This window comes from Macrotis lagotis, chromosome X, assembly GCF_037893015.1.
Source record: "Macrotis lagotis isolate mMagLag1 chromosome X, bilby.v1.9.chrom.fasta, whole genome shotgun sequence".
Lineage (NCBI taxonomy): Eukaryota > Metazoa > Chordata > Mammalia > Peramelemorphia > Peramelidae > Macrotis > Macrotis lagotis.
This window is the reverse complement of record NC_133666.1, coordinates 327010400-327036021: the sequence shown is the minus strand read 5'-3', so window position 1 is coordinate 327036021 and position 25622 is coordinate 327010400. Positions and strand designations below refer to the sequence as shown.

Here is a 25622-nt window from a genome sequence, read left to right as displayed (position 1 = left end):
CTCGCGGTCCTTCTGCTCCTCCCAGCCGGGTCGGGGCGCCCCGCGCACCCCGCGCCCGCCCAGCCCCTGCGGCCTCGGGTGCCCCGCGAGAGAGAAGGGCAGCTCGCCCCTCCCCCGCGCCCGCCCCCACTCCGGACTCGCGGAGCCCGGAGCGGCGCAGGAGCTGGCGGGAGGAGGGGACTCCGCCAGTCCGAGCCTTTCTTTTTGCGCTGCGAGTCCGGCTCCTGCTGCGGCGGCGGCGGGGGCTGAGCCTGAGCCCGGGCGGGAAGCGGCGAGGCGGCGGCGCGGCCCCGAGCTGCCGGGGGGCTCGCGCGGGGACCGAGCCTGCGCCCTCGGGGCTCTGCCGACTCCCAGGGGCTTGCCTCCTCCCGGCCCGGCTCCGCTTCTTGCATGGATACATCATGGCTACGCTTGTTTGCAGGGTGCAGTTCCTAGATGATACCGACCCCTTCAACAGCACCAACTTTCCCGAGCCTAGCCGGCCTCCGCTCTACACTTTCCGGGAGGACATCGCCCTCGTTACCCAGCTGGCTGGGGTTCACCGTTTGCTCCGGGCACCCCACAAGGTAGCCCGAAGGGGAAGCTGTGCAACCCACCCGAGGGAGGCTGGGGTGGGACAGGACCCGGGTGTGTGTGTGTGTGGGGGGGGGGATGAGAGAGGTGAGGGGGGGTGTACCCCAGTGGGTTTTAAAGATTGGAAACTTTGTGGTAGTCTGTGGGGGCAGAAGGGGGGGCGGTTGCTGCGGCAGAGAGGTTAGAAACCTCCCGTGTGGGATGGTGATTTAGAAAGCTGCTTCCCTAGTGGCTTCCTTAGAGACTGCCTTGCAGGTTGAGGACCCGGGAATGCCCCGTGGCTAGCCGGGAAGAGCAGCTTTCCTGAGGATGCTGGGCTCCGGTTCTGGGGGGGCTCCAGAGCAGGTGCTTCTCCAGCCTCTAGAAGGAATTTCCGAAGGTCCCCCTTGGGATCGAGTGCTGGGTTTTAAAGTGATATGATTTCGGCCTTGGGCTAGCGTGAGCACAACTCCCCACATCCGTTAGGTCGTCCCCAGAGGGAGCAGCACGGTCTGCCCATGTGGGGGCTAATGATGGAGGAGTGTGTGGACATAATTCACTAGTCACTTTGAAAGTGGTTTTGGCTATCGTCCCCAAGGAAAGAGAAGCAGCGAAAGGGGACCGGGAGTAAATGGGTGGAAGAAGATGGGCAACGAGCGATTAAAGAAAAAACCGGAGTCACTTATTTTACTTAAAAACAGTGCCATAATCTAATGTATGCAGCTCCAGGCCGGTTAGAAGAATCGATCAAATGTTGGTGAGTGTGAAGCAGGCAATCAAGTTTGCTTCCTCGGGCTGCAGTCTCATTCACTTCTATTTAAATATACTGCAGTAATAGTCCCAAAGAGTGCACAAACATCAAAATAGATTGACTGGATCCACGCCTCTGTCACTTACTGGAGTATTTCTATTTTCTTCCGAGGAAAAACAGACCATCAAGTGGGCACCAGGCCTTTTTAGGGACTATCAGTTGTTGGGGGGTGGGGTGGGGTGAGGTGGAGCATACACAAAGACTCTTGGCCTCTCAGCCTGAAACAAGTGTCCCCTGGGAAGAATAGCTTTGCAGTCCAAAAGATAGTTTTGTGTGTGTCTGTGTGTGGTTGTTGTTTTGAATTCTCTCCAGAAAGATAGACATTTTGTGTAAAATGTTATTTGCGGCAAAGGGCCATAGATTGAAAAACAAAATAACGAGTGGAACTGACTTCCACTTGGAATTACTGAATGTAACTTGGGGGGAAAAAAGACTTGAGGAACCCTTTTCACCAGGGATAAAATATATCAGAACTTCTAGATGATTCATTTCCTTGGGGTTGAACTTTTATAAATATTTTGGAAAGATAACCTAAATTCCAAAGAAACATTACTTTTTTGGGGGGTATTCTTTATGTGCCTATTTCACATTTACCTGACTTAGACTTAAAGGGGAGACAATATATATAGCCTTCTGGACTTTGGTAGTGCTGTTTTTCTTACTCTGTTAGTATGCCAGTGATTCTGTTTTTAATAAGTAATCCTTCTGAAGGAATGAGGAATTTGAAGAGTTTAGTCTAGTCTCTGTACAGGTTCTTTTGTAGAAAGTTAATTTAGTAGGTTGACATAAATGAGGGTGTAGATGATAGATGGTTTTTTTAAAAAGTCCATCCAGTCCTAAATCTAGGCTTCTATGATGATATGTGCATATGTGTGTGTGTGTGTGTGTGTGTGTGTGTGTGTGTGTGTGTGTGTGTGTTCTGTGGATTTTGTGTATTAGAATTGGTTTGGAAAAATGGAGATCTACTTTTTCCATAATCTGCTAGCAATTAAAAAGGAATTTTAGGAAGAGTTTCCACTTTCTGACCTAAAGAATTATAGTTTAACAAGAGTTTAGGGCAAATTGATCCATATAGTGGATTGACATAGGTAGTCTGATTGAAGCATTGTGGATCTTTGCCTACAGCTCCTAGGATTTTGGGAGACTTTTCTAGGAAAACCTTGTAGGAAATCATTAGCCTTCTCAATTTATAGTGGAATGTGGGTACTTTATGTAAACACAGTGTTCTCAGTGTCTTAACTATGTGTATAAGTAACTTCTCCAAGAAAAAGAACTGGAAATCAAACTAGCTCCTCTGACTCTGTCAGCTTTCCTGAATTGTCCTGAATTGAACAGAATCAGTTGATGTGCCACTGGGACTTCTGACCCCTTAGCCCTAGGATCTGCTTGCAGACTCCAAGGTTGACTCCCACAGCTTTTAACACCAAATTTTCATAGCAAACCTCTCCTACAGGGAAAGCTGCATCAAGGACTCTAAACTTACTTCAATGAATTCAACAGAATAGTAATTAAAACTGACTCCTCAAACGAAAAATCATTAATATAAGTGATTTTTACATGAATGGAAATGCTTGTATACCTATATAGATTTCATATGTGTAATATTTGTATCCCAAACATATTACATAGCTATAAATATCCAAGTTACATAATACATGTGACTGTTTTTCCCATTTCGATTTAAGCTAAACAACTAATTCCATATACCAGTACTTTTAGAAAACAGAAGCCATTGTATGGTATGTCCCACATTAACAGTTTGCATAGTAGCTATTGCTCCCAGCAAATTGTTAGGTTTCCACCTGCATTAATAAAAGAGCATTTCCACTAATTGTGTGACCTTGGGCAAATCACCATCTCTCTCTCTGGGTTCCAGTGTCCTGAGCAGTAAAGTGGGAGAGATGGACTAGATGAGCTTTAAATATCTGATTAAATTGTTTTCCTTTCTATTTCACTGCCAGACAGACAGATGCAGTCTTCATTAGGGGACTTTTATTACATTACATTATTTGTTCAGCAAAATGATCATGGTTTTGTTTATACTTGTTTCTTAAGGGAAATGCTTACTGAATACAATAAAAAACCATAATGTGTAGGGCAAAAGTATCAAACATACATTAAAAGTTAGGTTATGGTGTACAGTGTCAAGATTTGAACTCAGGTCTTCTCATCCTTACATATACTTCAGCATTCTCAATTACAACATGCTGCTTCTCTCGAAATAGCTACCATTATGTAAATCCTGGTTTATTCACTTCTACTTTAAAGTTTTTTAAAGAATAATTATACAGTTTTTTAAGCAAAATCTATGAAGTTACCTTGTTTAGATTATAATTAATAAAAGGAATGTTTCATTTGATGATGGGTTTTTGTTAGGCAAAATTGATATATAAAAAGTTACAACAAAAATAAGTAAATTAACATCTGCTGTCAAAATGGGAAATGTAATTTTGTACTGTAGGTAGATCTTGAACATATCCCAGATCTTCCCTAATTTAACCTATCCAATCTTATTTCCAAATGCTACCTAACACTCTTCACTTGGGTTAGGCCTCAGGACCTAAGAACTCTAGTTCTCTTCTTTAGGGGTTTGCTTTTGTTGTTCCTGTCTGGGAAGCCATTCCCTCCACCTACTCAAGCAATCAATTAGTCAAATCTAATGCAAGCATCTAGGTCCAGGTTGAGGGCAACCTCTTCTCTTAAGGTTCCTCTGGATACTCTATCCGTCATTCATCTTCCTCTGAACCCTAAGCCCTAAGTACTTAGAATCATTCCTAAGCAATTTCACACCTAATCATACAGTCTCCTGTTGTTTGCTCTTGTTTCATGTGGCTATGTCTTTTGCTTCCTACTACATTGTATGTACCTCCAGGCAAAGACCATATCCTGTGTTTCTCACAGGGTTAAGTATAGTGTTGGGTACATAGAAATGTACAGCAAATAATACAGCAAAGGAGCTTCCATCTTTCTAAAATCTCAAAAGAGAAGTCTCTCACATACCTTCTGTCTTAAGTCTTTAAGAAATGTGAGATAGCATTTGATAACAAATTTGACATGTCTACTGTGACATGTGTCATAGAGTCTTAGGACTTAAAAAAAAAGACTGGGTCTCCTTATCTAGACTGGAAGTGGAGATGCTATTGTTCTTGATTAGGCAATTTAGGAACCATCTGATCCTAGAATTTCACCATATTAACATCGAATTTAGTTGGTTTCCCAATACAGTTAGTCTGCTGCAGTTCACAACTACTGTGCTCTGAAGATCTGTCAGGCTAGTCTCTCTAGGAGCTGGTATAACAGGTGTGTGTAACATTACCACTAACTTGTTTGCCTGGCTGAAGATCTAGAGAATGCTCCTTTTAAAGAGTTTGAGCTGTTTCTCTACTATACCTTGATTTGCTGCTTATAAGTGCCATGCTAATGAAGGCATCAATATGAGTTTGAACCCTATGGATTGACCTTTAATCTCATTTGTTTCATGTTTGCAGATTGTAGGAATATTCCTATCAAACACATGTTATATTCTATTCTCCCTGTATAGTCATAAAATTCTGATGGAATACTGTTTAGCTGATTCTCTGTTTTAAACATTGTTCATTTAGAACCAAGTTTCCCTACATAAATATTATTTCATCTAGCTTCCTGGTTTTGTGGAAGCAGTTAATAATAGGAGTATACTTGCACACCCCTAAGCCTTAGAAGGATGGGGTGACATAGTGGATGGTGTACAGGATTTGGAATCAGAAAGATCTAGATTTCAATCCTATCACAATTTCTTCCTAACTCTGTGACTGTGGTCCAGTCTTTTAACTTCTTTGGACTCATTTGCCTCATCTGTCATATGGTTATAATAATAACACTGACCTAATACTGACCTAAAGTAAGTTAAAAACTAGGGTTGTTGTGAGGATTAAAGGAGATAATGTATATATAGCACTATGTGAATCTTAAAGGGCTGCATAAATGTCAGCTATTATTAGAAGCAGCATGGTGGAGAGCAGAGATACTATGTCTTTTTTTTGTGTTGTGAATTTTTTGGCAGTTTGTTCAAGGCTGTGAACCCTTCCTTAGAATAATGTTTTTAGTGCATAAAATGAAATATATAGCATTGTAAAGGAAATGAAAGGTTAATGAAAATAGAATTACAGTTTTTTTCTCATCCAGGTTGACAGTTCCCCAGAAATTTATCCTGGATTCCTTTAGGTGAGTGTGGACCACAGGTTAAGAACTCCTTCTGTAGAGAATGGAATTCTAGACTTGGAGACAGGAAGGCTTGAGTTTGAATCCCTCCTTAAGGCTTACAAGAATATGACCCTGGTTATATAACTATCACTGAGCTTTAGTTTCCTTATCTCTAAATTGAGCATAATAACAATTACCTGTGGATTGTTGTAAGGATTTAAAAAGATATTGTATGTAAAATGCTGTGTGTAACCTTAAAACACCAGAGAAATGTGAGATATTTATTATTATTAACCCTAGTCAGACATCTTGCAGATACATGTGATATTGATCTCAGGGATGAATGGATATGAGATTGTGGCTGAATCAACTCACTACTCCTGGAAGATAATGATTTCCATATGGTGGGTCTGGTTTGTCATTTTTGTATACAAACAGCATATTATTGTGAGCCAGACAGTTGCATGGAGAGCTTTCTTTGGTTAGACATGAAGTAGCAAATATGCTCTCCTTAGAAACCCTGTTACTTGATCTCAATCTCCATAAAAAGTTACTATGCTATACTTACAACCACACCTAGGAATCATAAAGACTTAAAAAACACTGGTTGTCGGTAGTGGCAGGCTTGAAACTGATTAACGTGCTGAGGCCAACTGAAAGACCTCTGGCTCCCCCTTCCACCCCTCTCCATTGTTGGCTTGTGTATCCAAAGACAGAACTTCTTGAATAGTGTGGATTTTTCTGTCTTCTGAAAGAGGACAGACTTCAGTTCTTGCAACTATTGGTAATGGGGGGCACTCTTCCTCTTTGCTTCTCTTCTTTATTGGCTGTGACAGGCTTAAAAATTACCATCACTGGTTGCATGTCCTAATTTAAAGTTTACCCCAACTCAACACTGAATGTAGCTTTTAATTCATGTAGAAGGTTTTCAGACTTTTGGGGGTTTTGGAGGTATTTTGAGGAAGAAATTTGGAGTTTTTTTGCTTTCTGCTTCATTATGGAAAAGTTTTTCATCCCTGGTCTCTGTAAAACAACCCAACCCCCTAAAAGACCCAGTATTAAAAAGGTTACATTTTAGTTTAAGTTCATTAAGTTCATAGCATTAAAATTTCACAGTCTGTCTTCCTGTCTCTCTGTCTCTCAGTCTTGTTCTCTATCTCTATCTTTCTTCCCCCCCCTTAAGTAACATGGCTAAGGTCCGTCAATTATCACTGAATTTGTAGACTATGACTGACACTCATCTTACTATGCTTACCTTGATGGTTTAGTAAGTTAAAAACTAGCTGGGGGAGTAAGAGAGCCAATATTAGTATAAGCTATCTTTGCTAGACTTTACAAACAATTTGAAAGTCTTAATTAATGAAGACAGCAACTTCTGATTAAATAAATAACCTGGTAAGTTGGGAATTCAAGCACCAAGATAACCTTATTTTATTAGCTATTTATTCATAGACTTAGCTATTCTATAAGTTTTATTATAGACTTCCTACCAATATAATCATATAAACAATATACATACATACTTTACTGGATCTCAATTTTTTATTGTTACACTAAGACTTAAGACAGCACTGCCATATCATGTGGGCAAGTAGGTGGCACAATAAGTGCTGGATGTGGAGTCAGGAACACTCATCTTCCAGAGTTCAAATGAGGCTTCAGACACTAGTTGTGTGACTTTGGACAAGTCATTTAAATATGTATGCCTCAGTTTCTTCATCTGGAAAATAAACTGAAGAAGAAAATGGCAACTCCATCTTTGTCACCCCAAATAGGGTAACAAAAAGTTGGAAACAACTAAAATAACTGAACAACAATCATATCATACTTTATTTATGATGTAATAATGGATGGTCATCTGTCCTTATATTTTTTAATGAAACAACAGCAAAATTGAACCTAGTTGCATCTTATTTCATGAAGCTTTCAAGTTTCTATCAACATTATTAAAAAGAAGAGATAATTTTCATATGATTCACTTTGACTTTCTCATTTTATTCCACTCTGAAATCTTACCTTTTGAAAGGGTAAGTCAGAGAGATAGATTTCAACTTAACATAAGGAAGAAGTTTAAAAATGCAATAGACTGACTCATCAGATAGTAATTTTCCTGTCATTTTATCTCTGTCCCTTCATTTTATAGTGGAAAAAACTGAGGGCTTAGAGGAAAAGTGGCTTACCTGGAATAAGATCAATAACCAAAGTGTTTTTTTTTTCAAGGCAAATGACCCCATTTGCCACACAGCTAGGTAATTATTAAGTGTCTGAGACCGGATTTGAACCCAGGTACTCCTGACTCCAGGGTCGGTGCTTTATCCACTGTGCCACCTAGCTGCCCCAACCAAAGTATTTTAACTGAAGTTCAGCAGGCTGCCTTTGACCCTATGATGGAGGGTGGAAGATAAATGTTTGAGAAGAACAGTGCATTGAATTCAGAAAAATGAGGGATAAAGAATTGAAATCCAAGTAAAAAAAGGATAACAATTAGGAATATAGCTCATTAATAGGGAAAAAAGGTCAGGGATTGTTGGAGAGAGAATATTTGATATTAATCAGTGAAAGGAAATGTGAGAGAGAAGTGAGAGGGAGAGAGGAAAAAAGATTCTGGTGATTTAGTTTATCCAGCATCCCTTCTGCAGCATCTCCAAAGGATTCAATCTCTGCTTGAACATTTTCAATGACTGGGAGTCCACAAGTTAATGAGTCAACCTTTTTTCATTTTTCAATGACTCCAGATAAGAACAGCTAGAATCTGCTTCCCTGTGACCTCACCCTTCAAAGATGGCATTTCACACTAACAGCCTGGAATGAGAAGATGGAAATTAGAAGATTAGAGGAATCATAAAGATCTGAGTTTGAATCTTAACTCAGACTCTAGCTGTGTGACTTAAGCTATTTAACCTCTTCACCTTAGTTTCTTCATTTTAAAAATTGGGCATAATAAATAAACCTGCCCCATAGGATTCTTGTGAAGATCAAATGAGATGACATATATAAAGCACTATGTAAATATTCAAATAATATAGTAATATTATCTTACAGTTTGTAAACTGAAATAGTCAAGTATTAGAGCAAAATTATTCTCTTTATGATGAACTTAGTTTTACGTAAGAAATAATTGAATGTGTATTTGAGACCATTGACAATACAAATATAGATTAATATACAAATAATAGTAACATGCCAACTATGCCTCTTATTTTCCCTAATTGATATGATGTTGCTAACAACTGTATTTATATACATTTTATATAATTTTTGACTATTCTTCCAATTTTTCTTTCTTCACTTTGTATTTCTTCATGTGTCTTTTCCATATTTCTTTTTTTTAATTTTTTTTTTAGGTTTTTTGTAAGGCAAATGGGGCTAAGTGACTTGCCCAAAGCCACACAGCTAGGTAATTATTAAGTGTCTGAGGCCAGATTTGAACTCAAGTACTCCTGACTCCAGGGCCAGTGCTCTATCCACTGCACCACCTAGCTGCCCTTTCCATATTTCTTAATAGTTGTTTTATCATTGTAATGGTACTATATTATTCCATTATAACATTGTCTGCCAGTGAGTTTAAACAGTCTCCAATCATTAGATATTGATGTTGTTTCCAGTTTTTTATTTTTATAGATATTGTAATTTTAGATATTTTTGGCTTAAGTAGCTTTTAAAAAAATTACATCTTTAGGGAATGTTTTTAATATTTGTATGTTTGGATCAAAAGATGAAATCAATTTTATAACTGTAACAAATTTAAGCTGTGTGTAAGTGTATTAACTTCCTGTGTTATTGCACAGCAGGGAAGATTTGACTCTGGGATATCTTAAACATTATGCCTGTGTGTTTTGGGGTGGCAGGAGAGAAGAAAGATGCTACTGATTGCTAGAGAAACTGGAGTTAATAGGGGAAAGGTCAGGAAGGGGGGTTGGGGGTAAAGTTTAGGGAAGAATCTTCTTTTCATTCCCAATCAGGGGCCACATGGAGGGAACTTGAGCAGAAGTGACAGAAAAAACTCTTGACTGGTAAGCATTCATTCATTCAGTACCACAACCCCTTTTAAATCAATGGTTAAGGAATCTTAGAGTTGGAAGAGACCTCAGAGGCAATGCAATGTAACCTGTTTTCTTATCAAGAATACCCTCCCTATCCTACTTTGCAAATGGTCTTCGAGTCTTGAAGATTTTTAAGTGAGAGGTTCAGTATCAAGGCAGTCTATTCCATTATTGGATAGAAAGTCTTCTATTGCATTAATCTTACATTTCCCTCCTTTGCCTTCTTTTATCTATTACATCAAGTTCTGTCTTCTGAGATCAAGAATAGCAAATCTTATCCCTCTTTCATGCAATATCTCTTTTTGCATAAAATATTGGCTCCACAGTGAAATGAATTGTGTTATTTTATGTCTTGTTAATTCTGTTAGACACACTAATATACACAGAAAATTATCAAAATACATTCCGAAATATTACATACATGACTTCTGAGTTACCAAGTCAATGCTTCCCTCCATTCAAATGGCAAGTTGAAATAAAGTTTAAGTGAACACAGTTATTGACATCCCTTTCTGTAGTTAAGTTGCATAGAAACTGAAAAACTTCCCTCATTCTTGGTTATTACCCTCAATTTAGTGATAATCAACAGAAATGCATTTCAAAAACTTCTTTTTACTCTAGAAATTCTTCAGTGATTCAAGTCATGTCTTTCTAGTTAGTTTCTAGAATCTTAAGACTATGCAAATTACTCTGGAAGGCATTTTTTTTAGAAAAGACATGGAAATATTGGGATCTTCTTGGAGAAATCCAAGATGTATTTCACAACTTCATGATCTTATTTTTGTAAAAATAACACATTCTGAAAATTATAGATTGCTAATTGGATTTTAGAGTTGGCGGGACTCTTTAAGGTCTTACCCTTCTTTCTAAATATGTGGAAATGAGGCCCAGAATTGTGAAATGGCATCAGTTTTCCACTTAGAAAACAAAGTTTTTTTGTCTGTTCCATGATATTTTGATTTTAGTAATTTCAGTGAAATTTAATGAAATTTTAATGAAACTTAGATGCCATGGATGTAAATCAAGATATTCCTTGAGTTAGATTTGTGGTTGAATCCATCATATTGAATTGTAATGATAGTCAACTGTTTTTAAGTGGTTATAGAAATATAATATATTTGTGTAGTTCTTCAAATTTTATAAGAGAAATGGCTATATTAAATGGTCTTTAGTTTACAGAATTAGTAGTACATACTCAATTCTCTTTAGTACAATTTATTTTGTATATTCTAATTATTAATGCTAAAGAGTTCAGTTTTGATCTTATTTTTTAGTTTGTTTTTCATTTTGTTGCAGTGTATACTAAACTTTCTCAAAAGAAGGGAAAGGAACAAGCATTTATTAAAGACCCATTATATGCTGGAAACTACACAAAGTTCTTTATAAATATCTTGTTTGATATTTATGACAATCTTGGAAGGTGAGATCCATTTTGTAGTTGAGAAAATTGAGGCAGGCAGAAAGTTAAAGAGTCCAGGACCCCCCAGGTAGGCAGTGTCTGATGCCGGATTTTCAAATCTTCCTGACTAGACTCTATCCACTGTACCATCAAATTGACTCTAAAGCATGGTCTAAACTGGCTCTCACCTTCTCTTGTACTGAGGATATAATCGTGAATCAATATAAAAGTGAATCAATGTTTATTGAACACTTGACTTGTGCAAGATAGTTCTGTATGTTGAAAGACATGAAAAATTTCTGTTCCTAACAAGTTCTACAGTTGATTTGGAGAAACATGGAATGATATATGAAAAGTTAACTAACAATGCAAGACAGCAATACATATCACAAGCCAGTATACAAGCAATTTTAAAATAATGTCATAAATACTACATTGAAAGAAGAAAGTGATAACTATGAACCAGAGTCATCTGGCAAGGCATCCTGGAGGAAACAGGATCTCAAAATATAGATAGAATTTGAGAAGGTATAGAAGATGTAGACAAGGCACTCCAGGGAGGGGAAATAATGTGACTTAAGCATAAGGTATGTATGAGGCACACTATGGTAGGAGTTGGAAGAAATCTCAAAAAATAGAATTAGAGAAATTGAAAGGTTGGAAGAGACCTTAGTAGCCATCAAGTCTAAACAGTACCTGAAAGAATCTCTAATGTGACATATCTGAAAAGTAACTATCTTTTTGTTGTTCATTTGTTTCATTCAGGTCTGACTCTCCATGATCCCATTTGAGGTGTTTTTTTTTTTTTGATAGAGATATTGGAGTGATTTGCCATTTCCTTCTCCTACTCATTTTTACAGATAAAGAACTAAAACAAACAAGGTTAAGTGACTTGCCTAGAGTTACACAGGAAATGAGTGTTCTGGGACCAGATTTGAACTCAAGAAGATGAGCATAACCCAACACTCTATGCATTATGGCACTAACAAGTAGCCCCAAGTAATCTGGAGAGTCTCTGTTGAAAGACCTCCAAAGAAAGGATAATCTTCCATTTTTGCATAGCTCTAATTGTTAAAATATTTTTCCTGACATAAAGTCTAAATGGTCTTTTAGCAACTTCCATCCTTTGCTCCTAGATCTACCCTTTGGAGCTTTGACAGAACAATTTAATCTTTCTTCCATATGACAGTCCTTCAAATACTGGAACATAGTATAATGGCTCCCCTGAGTCTTTATTTCTTCGGGATAAATATTCTCAGTTCCTTTAACTAATACTTGTATGGCATGGACTCAAGGATCTTCATCATCATGGTTGCCCTTCTCTGGACACTGTCCAACTTATCAAGTGTCCTTAACGGTGCACAGATGAGGTCTGATGAGGGCACAGTACACAGGAACTGACCTCTCCTGTGTTCCTGAAAGCTATGTCTCTTGGTATAGCCCAAGATCACATGAACTTTTTTAGTTGTTATATCATACTGCTAGGTAGGTTGGAATTAGTTTCTGGATGACATTGGATACCAGGATAAGGAATTTGGACTTTATTCTGTAGGCTAGGGGGAGCCAGTAAAGGGTGTTGAGTAGTGATGTGATGAAGGTACTATTTTAGGATGTTTAATCTGACAGTTGTGTGTAGGATGGATTGTAAGAAGGAGTGACTATAAGTAGGAAGTCTATTAATTAGAATTTGTAAGTAGTCTAAGTGTGATACAATTTGTGTAGTGATAAGAGTGGAAAGGTTCAGCTGGAAATGTGAAATATTTTGAAAAGGAACTTCTCCATTCTATTTCAAGGGATTTGAGAGGTGAAGGACTGTGTCTGAGGTCAGAGGCTCAGGATTCCCATTCTCTCTATGCCAATATAATATTAGGCAATTAATTTCACCACTCTGGACCTCAATTTTCTCATCTGTTAAATTAAAGGGTTGAACTAGATGACCACTTGGATCTGTTCCTGTTCTAAATCTACCATCTTATTTGAAGAGGGAGGTAAGGAAGACTCAAAGGCAAATTCCAGATTTGACAAGTAGCATATTGCTATAATTGACACTAGAGAAATCAGAGTAGAAACTCTTCTGGGTATATGATGAGAGGATTGTGAAGCAAACTTAAGCCTAGGTATCTGGATGGCACAAATGATTAACTTGGCATCTAAAGGCTCTAAAAGAATAAGAATCACTTATAAGGATGCACTTAATACATAAGAACAGTAATACATGTGGGTAGTTCTGGTTGTGGTTCAGTTCTGGTCCAGTTATGATCAACACCTTCCCTTGTTTTTCTTTACCCTATGGAGATAGTGCTTGCAATTGTAACTAGTGGCTGGTGGACCACTTGATGTGGGAAAACTGTATTACCTTTGCTGGACAAGGGCTCAGATAGCATGTTACCAGTTCTGCTTGAAACAAAGACACCCTTATGCTCTAGCTGCCTTTGTGGAAGGGAAGTAACTATCCAACAGTATCCCCCCCCCCCCAACCTCTAGTGGGTTGTAATCCTGTCTGTTGTATAGTCAGGGACTTCTCCTTAGGACTCCTATAGATAACACAGCCTAGGGACTTTCCCCCTGAAATTCTGTCTACTCCTTTCCTTCATCACTATGTGAAGAGATCTGGCTATGACCTATCCTAGGGTGGAAAATGAAGTTAGCTTTTTTCCTGGTGAATTTGAAGTGATGGTGAAACTTCCAGCAGGCCCCTGGAAATGCAGGACTACATCCAGAGGACAGAGACTGAGACACAAACAGACAAACAGACAGACACACATACACACACACACACACACACACACACACACACAGATAGAGAGACAGAGAATAACTTGGACTATAGGTCACACACAGACAGAGACAGAGAGAGAGAGACAGAGAATAACTTGGACTATAGGTTTGGTAGTCCAATGGGATCTTCAAGAAGGAGTGTATAGTCAGGGAAGTATAGAGGACAGAAAAACAGAACTCAGAGACATACCCACATTGAGGGAACAGGAGTAAGAAGAATAGTCAGAGAAGTAGATGCACAGCTGGGATTTTCTAGTATTATAAACAATAACATGGGGAAATTTTTCAAAAAATTGAGGTCAGTGGTGTCAGTGACTGAATAAAGGACAAGAAAAATGAGGGCTGAAGATAAAAGGACCTTAGATCTGGAGAGTTAGAGACCTTTGGTTTCTTTTGAGAGTAAAATTTCAGGAGATGTGTGTGTGTGTGTGTGTGTGTGTAAACAGATCAGTAATAAATAAATAAATAAACAAACACATAAGCAAATAAATAAATAAATTAGTAGGGAGGAAGTAGAAGCAATGGATACAAAGCAATGATTTCAGAAGTTTGGTAGTGACAGGAAGGAAGAAAATAAGGATTTATTAAATATTTTGTACCAGGTACTCTGCTAAGCACTTTGCTGATATTATTTCATTTCATCCTCTCAACAATCTTGAGTGGTAGGTGCTATCATGATCCCCATTTTACAGTTATGAAAACAGGTAGATAGATGTTAAGTGACTTGCCCAGGGCCGCACAGATGCCTGAGGTTGGATTTGAATTCAGGTCTTCCTTCCTATCTTTGGTGCCACATAGCTGCCTGAAAAGGAAACAGGAAGGAAAGGTACTGTTTGATTTCCAAGGGGGCAGCAGTGAAAAATGATGAGTTTGTTAGTTGATTTTTTTTTTTTGTTCTAATCGAGAGAGGGATTAGATATGATGATGAGAGAAAGAAATAAGGTATTGAATACCCTGGGACAGTGAGTGAAGAAACTCTAGAGTCAGTGAAGCTTTTATATCACTCCAGCTCTCCAGCTTCAGGGAATCTCTCTCCTTCCTCTCCCCTCTTTCTTTCTCTGTGACTCTCTTTCTCCCAAATTTTTCTAGGGCATCTAGTGAAGGGCACTCTTTTCTTCTGTGTCAACATAATTTGTGTAAAGCTTCATCTATCTCATGGGCATTCCCTCCCCCTTATATTAAAAATTCTTTTTGGGCAAGGATTGTATTGTTGTTTATCTGTGTATTCTTAACATCTGTATTTGTATGTAGAAGTTTGCTAAATGTTTGTTGAATTGAGCATGGGTGGAGCAATTGGATCACAGTGATCACAGATTTTTAGAGATAATCTAAGGATAGAGGTCATTTAATCTAACCCTCTCACTTAATGACCCAGAAAGGTAGCAAATAACAAAAGGGAAACCTTGCAAAGCAGAGTAGAAAAATGAGTGTAGAAACAGATATTTTAGTTTAGGCAAGAGCTAAGATTGGAGGATTTCAGAAATTGATTCAGTAAAGATTCTACCTCAGGGGAGGGGGGAAACCATAGTCCGTAAGGGAGGAGGCATGTGGCAGGTAATTTTAATTGATAGGGTCTCTTGCTTGATTTCAATCTTTATTTCCAAAGGATTGTGGGACTAAATGGGTTTTCTCATAGGAGTGGTTAAGAAAACTAAATCAATTTGAAGACTTTTACTCATATCCCTATTTCCTTTGTTGCATGCTTCTATGGTCCACTCTTGGATTATGGACAGCAGTTTTTCCTTTGAAGCTGGTGGCTTAATTTTTGGGGGCTTTAGCTCCTTTGGGTTTTGCATTTGAAGCATCAAAGGATATTCATTTGGGCTTTGTCTTTTGGAGGTAGTCTTCTGAGGACTCATTATTGCTCTAAGATCCTCCTGTCTGGCCAGGCCCACCCTCAGTGTTTGGTCTTTGAAGTCACTCCATGCTATGGATTTTCTGCTCTTTTATATTAATCTTACCTTTCTGTGGCTTTTTTTAGCCATAAGATGATGACAAAATTGTGCTGGAAAGAAGTTGTAAATTTATATCATTGAAATAACATGAAGCTTGAAAAAATACTTATGTTGTGATATCTAATCATTATTTTTTTGTTGTAATATTAATGATGATAACAAATGATACAGCAATATATTTATAATTAAGATTACATTGAGGAACAACTATCTGAATTACAAAAAGTTGAATTATAGATTGTCTTTAAATATAATTTTAATATTTTTAGCAGTGAGTATTATTATATCTCTGTATGTAAGTGTATTGCCAAAGAGGTAAAACCCAGTGGGATTGTTACTTTCCTTGTTATTTAATAAATAAATAGCACCTGTAATTATCATTTGCATGTAACCAGTGAATCTGTTAAAATCTTTAAAAACTGTTGGCTCTTTTAAGAAGGTTAAATACACTTCCTGAAATCATGTTTACACTTAATTTTTTCAACAAATGTTTCCTTTGCAGAGATGGTCAAAGTAAGGTAGAAACCAGCCCATAGATTAATAGGATTAAATGAAAGTATCCTCAGAGCTCAGAAGAAAAAAAAATCATAAAATAAAAATTAGTTGTAATTAATGAAGTCTCATTTGTGGCAATAAAATAACTTATAGAAGCATTAATTATTTCTTTGTAATATAATATTCTTTTAATTTATGAGTAATGATACTTTCAAAATTTGTGGATTGCTCTTCTAAAAATCTGTACAAATACTAAAATTGTTTTTTAACAACAAACATTTATTACATGTTAAATACAGGGTTTTGTATCTTTGACTATGTGTGTCCTAGACTCCCTGGGACGTCTAATGAAGCTTATGAATAAACCTCTTCTCAGAATGTTTCTAAATGATAATAAAAAATAATAAGATTACAAAGGAAAGCAAAAATTATCACCTCAGCAGATGAGTACACAAAAAAATCATGGTGTTATGCAAAATCTCACAGTAAAAATCACAGGGCTTAAGGGGAAAATGAGATTAGGACACAGCCCTCAGAAACTTCATTAGTGATATAATAAAAAAGATAGGAACCCAATAAAAATGCTTTGACTATTTTATGCCTGTTAAATGGTAAAAATTACCAAGTTACCACAATGAATAGGAGCACCTCTGGATCTGCTGGGCTTATACCCCAGAATGGTGCTAGGCTGACAAAATAGATGAAATAAAGGATAGAGGGCATCCTTGGTGGGCAATAACTCCAAGAGTCATGGCAGAAAGTGGGAAGAGGGATAGAGAAATGTGTGGATTCAGACCATCTGCCTTCTACAAACCACAGCTCCTATGGTTTAGTAAATATGTCTGGGAAAGTTGCCTGAGGCACAGATGACTTGTCCAGGGTCATACAGCTAATAAATATGAAAGGTTCCTTGAATCACAGATCTTTCCAATTTAAAGCCCAGCATTCACTTCAGTGTGCCAGGTTTTCCCAGTCAGATGTCTCTGTCAAAAAGAGAAATTCATACTGAGTTGTTGGTGATGATCATTTCTTTTTCTGCCTACATAAATCATTCCTTCTAATAACATGTTTAAGAATTTTACCAGTAATAAAAGTTAGGCTCACCAATCTATTGTTTGAAGATTGTATCTCTTTTCCCTTTTGAAAACTGGAACATATACCTATTTCCAATCCACCTCTTTCTTTTTCAAGCATGTTTCAAAGACTATGGACTAAAATTGAAGTATCACATATTCAAAAACATTTTTTCCTGGAAACTAGTATAATATTTGCTCAGACCTGATGATTTTAATTCAGTGGGAAAAGCTAGAGGCTCTCTCTCTCTCTCTCTCTCTCTCTCTCTCTCTCTCTCTCTCTCTCTCTCTCTCTCTCTCTCTCTCTCTCTCTCTCTCTCTCTCTCTCGGCAACGGGGTTAAGTGACTTGCCCAAGGTCAGACAGCTAGGATATTAAGTGTTTGAGGCTGCATTTGAACTCAGGTCCTCCTGACTCCAGGGCTGCTGCTCTATCCACTGTGCTACCTAGCTGACCTCCTAGAGGCTCTCTTAGGTTTGTCCTCTATTAGCTATTTTTTTGATCATTCTCAGTCCAAAAATCTTTCTGATTGGCAGGGAAAACAGCAGCAAACTGAGTTGTGTAGTTCTGTTCTTTCATTGTTTGTTAGTCCCCTTGTCTTCCCAGAGTAGTCCTATGGCTTTTTTTCTTTCTCTTGATGAAATTTTAGCTCTTGGTCTGGGTTTTAATGTTCCTGACATTAGAGTATAGTGCCAAGCTTTAGCATTCATCTTCAATTACCTGCCATTGCTTTAATCTAAAAAGATTTTTTCAAAGATTTTCTGTACACTCACATTGGTCTTTTGGACAGTTGTTTCTTTTCTTTGTCGGAATCCCTTGTTATTCATACCTTCATTATCAAGAGCATCCTCCAGTTTCTCTGGAATAAGTAAGTTCCTCTTACTTCAGTTTCCCTTGTATAATGTACCTATGAGATTATATTTTCCTATTATACCTATCCTTTCTTTCATTGCTTTTTAAAAATTCACAGTTCATTGATTTGTTCAATAGGTATTTATTGAACATAGTGGGCATTATTGAACATACTGGCACTATGCTAGGGGCTGGGATACAAAGATTAAAAAAAGAAAGCCTATCTTCAAGGAATTTGTATTGAGAAGAAACAGCATATACAAGACATTAAAAATAAATAGGGTCCTCTTCTAGGGAAAAAGATGGACTTTCAATGAACCAGGGGAATTTCAAAGGTTCCTTTTGGAATGGCCAGAGCTGAACAGAAGGTTTGATCTTCAGATACAGGACTCAGGTGAAGCATGGAGATTGGAGGAGAGGGGGGAAATATGAGGGACTTAATGAGGATGAACTGCATGTATTCCTGCATAGAAAAATGACACTGATAAAACTCATATGAACCTTCTCAGTTAATGGAGCAGGTAGAGGGAGCTTTTATAGTTGAAGCACAGGAGAAAGCTGAATTCGAAGATAAAATATGGTGTAAAAATAGAGTCAATAGAAAAAAAAAGGGAAATGTAATGGGAGAAAGAAAAAGGAGAGGGGGAATAGGCCAAGATATTTCATATAATAAGATTTTTTTATTACAATGAGCTATTGCAATGATATGGAAGGGGGGAAGCAAGGGGGAATGAGGGAACCTTTGCTCTCATCAGAGGTGACTAGGAGAGGAAACACATATATACACAATGAGGTATAGGCATCTGGAGTAAGAAGGAGGGGGGAGCAGGGGGAAGGGGTGGGGATGTGAATAAAGGAGGAGAGGATGGACCATGGGGGGAGAGTAGTCAGATATAACACATTTTCTTTTTTACTTCTTGCAAGGGGCTGAGATTGGAAGGCCTGTCCAGGACCATAGGGCCAGGTGGATTCTGGGCCTAAGGGGTGTTATGGGGGCTCAGGGCTTCTTGGCCCCAGGACCAGGGATCTGTCTGCTGCGCCACTCAGCGACCCTACAGCAGAGTCAGAGTGAAAGGAGAGAGAAAATATAGTACATGGTAGTGGAGAAATAAGAAAGGAGGGAGCTGCGATCAGCAATGGCAATGTTGGAAAAATATGGAAGTAACTTTTGTGATGGACTTACCATAAAGAATGCGATCCACCCATGACAGAGTTGTTGGTGTTGGAACAAAGACTGAAGCACATTTTTTACTATTATTATTTGGGGGAGAGTGCAGGGCAAATGGGGCTGGATGGCCTGCCTGGGGCCACATAGCAGGGTGATCTTTGGGTGTCTGAGGCCGGATTTGGACCCGGGTGCTCCTGGCTCAAGGGCCAATGCTCTGTCTGCCACCCAGTCACCCCTACTATGATTACTATTTTATTTTATTTATTTTGGGTCTTTTTTTCCCCTTCTTTTTGGTTTTTGCAGGGCAGTGGGGATCAGGTGGCTTACATGTCACACTGCTGGGTGATTGTTGGGTCTACGGGGCTGGCTGGATGTGGGCTCGAGTGCTCCTGGCTCCAGGACTGGTGCTTCTTCCATTGCGCCACCTGGCCATACCTACAATTATTACTATTATTTTTTTTAATTTTAATTTTTTTCTCTCCCCTTTACTTTATCACCCAAGCAAGTCTATATTCATGGGGGGGAGGGGTATTTTGTTTACTCTTAAACAAGAATATTTTATTAATGTAAAAAAAATTTGTACAAAATGAGAATTAAAAAAATATTAAAAAGAAAAGAAAAAAAGAAGAAAAGGAGGAGCAAGAAATAAAAGAAAAAGAAAGCAGGAAAAAATAAATAGGAAATAAAGTATTTTTTTGGGGGGGGCAGAGACATTTGAAACTAGGGTTAGGATAGGTTTCCTGGAGTGGCAGCTGAGGAAGCTAGGGATTCTATGAGAGAACATTTCAGGCACAGAGAGGACAGCCTATTCAAAGACATTAAAATGGGAATTAGGATGCATTGTATGGGATAGAACACCAAAGGCTAGTCTGACTTGAAGTGAGTGCATGAAGGAAAGTATTGTGTAGTAAATCTAGAAAGATAGGTTGAAACCAGATAGTGAAGGATGTTAAAATCAGAGATGTTTGTTATTTTATCCTAGAGGCAGGAAAATAATGCAGAGAAAACAGATGGTCAGACCTGACTTAATGATATCAATTTGAAGATAGTGTGAGGGATGGATTGGTGAGAGAATAAGAAGAGTAAATAGCTGGGAGACCATTTTAAAAAGCTATTACAATAATCCAGGTGAGTGGTGGGGACTGATTGGATATATGAAGGAGACTAAAGAATGGATTATGACTCTGAAGTTGTGCAAACATGAATGCCTGAAAAGATGTTTGGCTTTCCCCTTATTTATCACAAAATCAAAGATGTTTTCTTCCAATTTTCCCATCAGTTCTACTTTGACAATCCATTTATCCTCATTGGATGAGAATCAGACCCAGAATAGCTGACCTCTATTTCTTTTACTCTTTTTCTGAGGGAGGGAGAATAAAGGAGGGTAAGGTCTCTGAGTGATTTTTCCAGGGATTTTCCCCCTTTGTGATTTTTTTACTGTTACATGAGACTGTTTGCTTAGGTCAATTGTTCTGACAAATGTTAATGCAAACTGTTAACTGCTCTTATTTGTTACTGCTGAGGTTTTCTGTGGAAATCCAACTTCCAGCCATATCTTACCTTTTTCTTTGTTTTCTTTACTCTCACTGATGATTAAACATCAGTTTCTGTTTGTTTCTTGACTTTCCATTCCCTCTTGTATCTCTACTACCAGAGTTGGTTTGTTTGTTTTTATATCTTGTGGCAAGCTCCCCTCTCCCCCAACTCTGCTGCCTTTTCCCTATTAGCTCAAGAGCTTGGGCTGTAATTTACAGGCTTAATGCAAACAGTATGTAGCTATATGTAAAGTCTTCTATAGAAACCCAACTTTTTGGCTTCATAAAAGAAAGAGAAAGAGACTCAAAGACTGAGAAGTAGATAGTGAGCTAAAAGAAATAAAGGAGTGATTAGAGAGATAGGAAGATGAGGAGAATGTGATGTCTGAAACAGATAAAGGAAGAAGTATATAGAAGTTGGAGATGACAGCAGCATCAAAAACTCCATAGATGGACCTCAAAGAGGCTGAAGAATGGGACCAAAATGTCATTGAATCTGAACTTTAGGATATTATTGGTGAAGTTGTAGAATAATGCAGTTGACCGGAGTATAAATATATAGGCCATAATTAACGAACCTCAAATAGTGATATATAATCTGGCAAATGGGTTTCTTTTGTAAAACCTCATTAAAATAGTTTGTTGTATCCATTCTAAGGAATGCCAGAAAACCTGGGGCATGTAGTTATTATAAGAATATAGGACACCTTCTAGAAAATTATCCAAAATAAGAGTAGAAAGCAAATGAAGATTGTGATCATATCTAAGCATAGGCAAAATTAATCTAGCAGTAGTATGTCAGTTGGATTAGAGATAGTGAAATTAATTAGGTGACTAGTATAATGGTAGAACGATTGGGACAAGCCTTGGGTTTTTATCAGTATTGGAAGCTCTGAGTTGAGGAAACTTCCTCTACTAATGTAGCCAGGCACCTTCTTTGAAAATTTAGGGTTTTACGATTATAGTACTCTGCTGTTTGATAAACCCAAAGAGTCCAGCTATTGGGATAAAAACTCTCTCTTTGATAAAAACTGCTGGAAAAATTGGAAGTTAGTATGTAAGAAACTTAGATTAGACCAATACCTCACACCCTATTCCAAGATAAGATCCAAATGGATACAGGATTTAGACATAAAAAGCAATAGTATAAGCAAACTAGAAGATCAAGGAGTAGTTTACCTGTCAGACCTATGAAAAGGGAAGCAATTTAAGACTAAGGAAGAGATGGAAAACATCACGAAAAACAAACTGGATGATTTCAATTACATTAAATTAAAAAGCTTTTGCATGGATAAAACCACTGTAATCAAGATCAAAAGAAATGTAGTAAACTGGGAAACAATCTTTACAACTAATGTTTCTGACAAAGAACTCATTTCTAAACTATACAGAGAACTGAGTCAAATTTTTAAAAAGAAAAGCTATTTCCTATTTGACAAATGGTCAATGAATATGCAAAGGCAATTTACAGATGAGGAGATCAAAACAATCCATAGTCATATGAAAAATTGCTCTAAATCATTACCTATTAGAGAAATGCAAATTAAAGCATCTCTGAGGTACCACCTCATACCTTTCAGACTAGCCAATATGACCAGAAAGGACAATGATCATTGTTGGAAGGGTTGTTGGAAATCTGGAACACTATTACATTTTTGGTGGAGCTGTGAACTCATCTAACCTTTCTAGAGAGAAATTTGGAATTAGCTCATAGGGCAACAAGAATGTGCCTACCCTTTGAACCAGCAATACCAACTACTGGTTCTATACCCTGAAGAGATGATGAAAAAGGGTAAAAACATCACTTGTACAAAAATATTTATAGCAGCCCTGTTTGTGGTGGCAAAGAATTGGAAAATCAAGTAAATGTCCTTCAATTGGGGAATAGCTTAGCAAACTGTGGTATATGTATGTCATGGAACACTATTGTTCTATTAGAAACCAGGAGGGATGGGAATTCAGGGAAGCCTGGAGGGATTTGCATGAACTGTTGCTGAGTGAGATGAACAGAACCAGAAAAACATCGTACACCCTAACAGCAACATGGGGGCCATGATCAACCATGATGGACTTGCTCATTCCATCAGTGCAACAATCAGGGACAATTTGGGGCTGTCTTCAGAGAATACCATCTGTATCCAGAGAAAGAATTGTGGAGTTTGAACAAAGACCTTTAATGTAGGGAAAAAACCTGACATCTTATTGTCTGATCTTGCTATCTCTTATACTTTATGTTTCTTCCTTAAGGATGTGATTTTTCTCTCATCACATTCAATTTGGATCAATATATATACCATGGAAAATGTAAAGACTGGCAAATTGCCTTCTATGGGAGGTGGCGGGGAGGGAAGTAAGATGGGGAAAAATTGTAAAACTCAAAATAAATAAAATCTTTTTATTTAAAAAAAAGAAGTTTAGAGTTTTAGGAAGTTGCCTGGTTATTGAAAAGTTAAATCAATTGCTCAGAGCCTCACATTCAGTATGTGTCAGAGGGAGGATTTGAACCCTGATCTTCCTGACTTTGAGACCAGATCTCTGCCCACCATTATAATGGTTCCCATTTAGTTCTTTGATAGTTTAGTAGATCATGGACCCAAGGGGATCATGCTAAAAATACTTTAATGATGCCTTAAACAGCAAATAATTCCTCAATTATTTTTCCTCTGTAACAATAAGCTTGTATACATTTAAAGCATTCTAGGTTTGTTTCTGTAGCAATTTAAAATCTTCACTATCATGTACACAGTAATTTTAATGTTTGTGCAGCAATTACTTCAAACTGTTACTATGTCTAAGTGTAACATATTTTTTTCGGTTTTTCAACTTGTCATCAAATTGTTTCCAAACCAACACAAAGTTCAAAATTTGAGTGCAAACAGACTCTCAACAGATGGGCATACACATGTGCACACTCTTATTTGCATTTGGTATAGTGCAATAGAGTAGCTCCTTCATTCCCCAATGTTAGCATGTAATTCTACTTCATCAGCTGTACAATCATATGACAAAGATGCTACAAACATTTGCATTATTGCAGAGTAAATGTCAGGTTTTTGGGGAATTATGATTTCCTGGCATGCACATTACAAGCCATTTTGAAACCATCAGGGATGATTACAAACATTCTGCAGAAACAAATCTTATATTAATTCTCTTTGTAGTATTGAAACTGATTTGTAATTTAAACTTATTCTTTACTTATGATGCTATTTTTTTATCTGCAATATTTTGGCAACATCAGTTCAATAGAATTTCTGTGAGAGAATAACCAATATGCCCCAGAAGGAAAATAAGAGTCACATCTTAATAAATTTTTTCTTTATAAAGTTTAATTTATGTATAAACATGGTCTAAAATGAACAGTTTGGACAATTGAACTTTTAAGTTCATCTATTATTTAATAGAGTGCTTGACATTAGCCAGTAATAAAGTGACTTTTATATTGTAATTGGCTGATCATTTTCAACGATTGATTCGGTAGTTAAAATTTTTAAAAGATAATATCTATTTTAAGCAAGAGGGATGGTAAAATTCACTTACCATTTCCAATGCATATCCTGGTGAGTGAGCATTTTCACTTTATTGCTTGTTTTAAATCAAAATACATAAATAAACACAACATAGTACCAGATTCAAGACTGTTTGTCTGTTCTTGAGCTACCTATTATAAAATCTTATTTATAAAAAAATTCAATATCAAAATGTTTATTTCATATATCTTCTAAGTTGCAACTTATTTAATAAAACTTATTTATTGTTACCAAAATTTATATGAGAAAGAAATTCAATATAAAGTCTTGCAGATAGTAATAAGCTTACGATAATTCATTGAATTACTTCTTTTAATTCTAAGAAAATTTCCACATAATTTTATATTTGGGGTTTTCATATTTGTAGATACAATAACTGTTAAAATTTATAATTAGCATTATATAATAGGAATTTTTATTTGGAACTTTTTGTATAAAAGTTATCATTGAATTATGACTATTAATTTATCTTGGAGGTATTTTTACCTTGGTTTTAATTAATTTTATTTTGGAGGTTCAGAACACATTTGTTTTTATTGTAAGGGGTTCAAGATACAGAAACATTTGGGAACTACTACACTATTTTCTTAGTTGCTCTAGGGTAGTATTATAGGTGAGATGAAATGCATGACTGAATAAGTATAATGGCAATGGGAATGGAATGGCAGGGACAGATTAGATTCAAGAGATATTCTAGCTGGGCTCATTTCAATAAAGGTTTAATTTTACAAATTAAATTTTGCATGTTTACTTTTTGTTTCTGTCATCTGCTAAAGCAATTGGTATGTTCCAAACTTGTAATAATGAACTGGCAAATGTTTTGATCCATCTACAAGTATTTTGTTTTTGAAACAATGAGATTATCAGTCTTCATTACATTATAAAGAACTTCAGGGCAGAGACTATGTTTTACACATTTTTATGTTCCCTATAGCACCCAGATTCATCTTCTGCACATAGTAGGCAGTCAGGAATATTTGTTGAATTGAATTGATGAATTAATAGTAGAACTTATGCACATGTATATACTACTGAAAATCTAACAAATTCATTAACATATATATTAAGATAATAACAATAGCTAGCATTTATATAGTATTTTAAGTTTTGCAAAGTACCTTGCAAATGTCTCATTTTACTCTCAGTTAGTTGCTATTATAATCCCCTTTACTGATAGGGAAACTGAGGCAGACAGAGGTTAAGTGACTCAGATCTTTTTTTTTTCTTTAGTTTTTGCAAGGCAAATGGGG

At 37.2% G+C, this 25622-nt stretch overlaps 1 protein-coding gene across 8 annotated transcripts in view; it reads left to right on the top strand.

Annotated features, from left to right (window-relative positions):
* Nucleotides 1-200: 200 nt before the first annotated feature.
* The window catches only part of FHOD3 (formin homology 2 domain containing 3), a 740814-nt gene continuing 715392 nt past the window's right edge, over nt 201-25622 (top strand). For 4 of the 8 annotated variants that reach the window (XM_074203820.1, XM_074203819.1, XM_074203818.1 and 1 more), the window contains exon 1: nt 204-566. In XM_074203820.1, the coding sequence (XP_074059921.1) occupies nt 402-566 (165 nt within the window). In that variant the 5' untranslated portion in view covers nt 204-401. Of the gene's footprint in view, nt 567-25622 lie in introns of all 8 variants that reach the window. The other 4 variants (XM_074203814.1, XM_074203813.1, XM_074203812.1 and 1 more) reach the window with 2 other exon arrangements.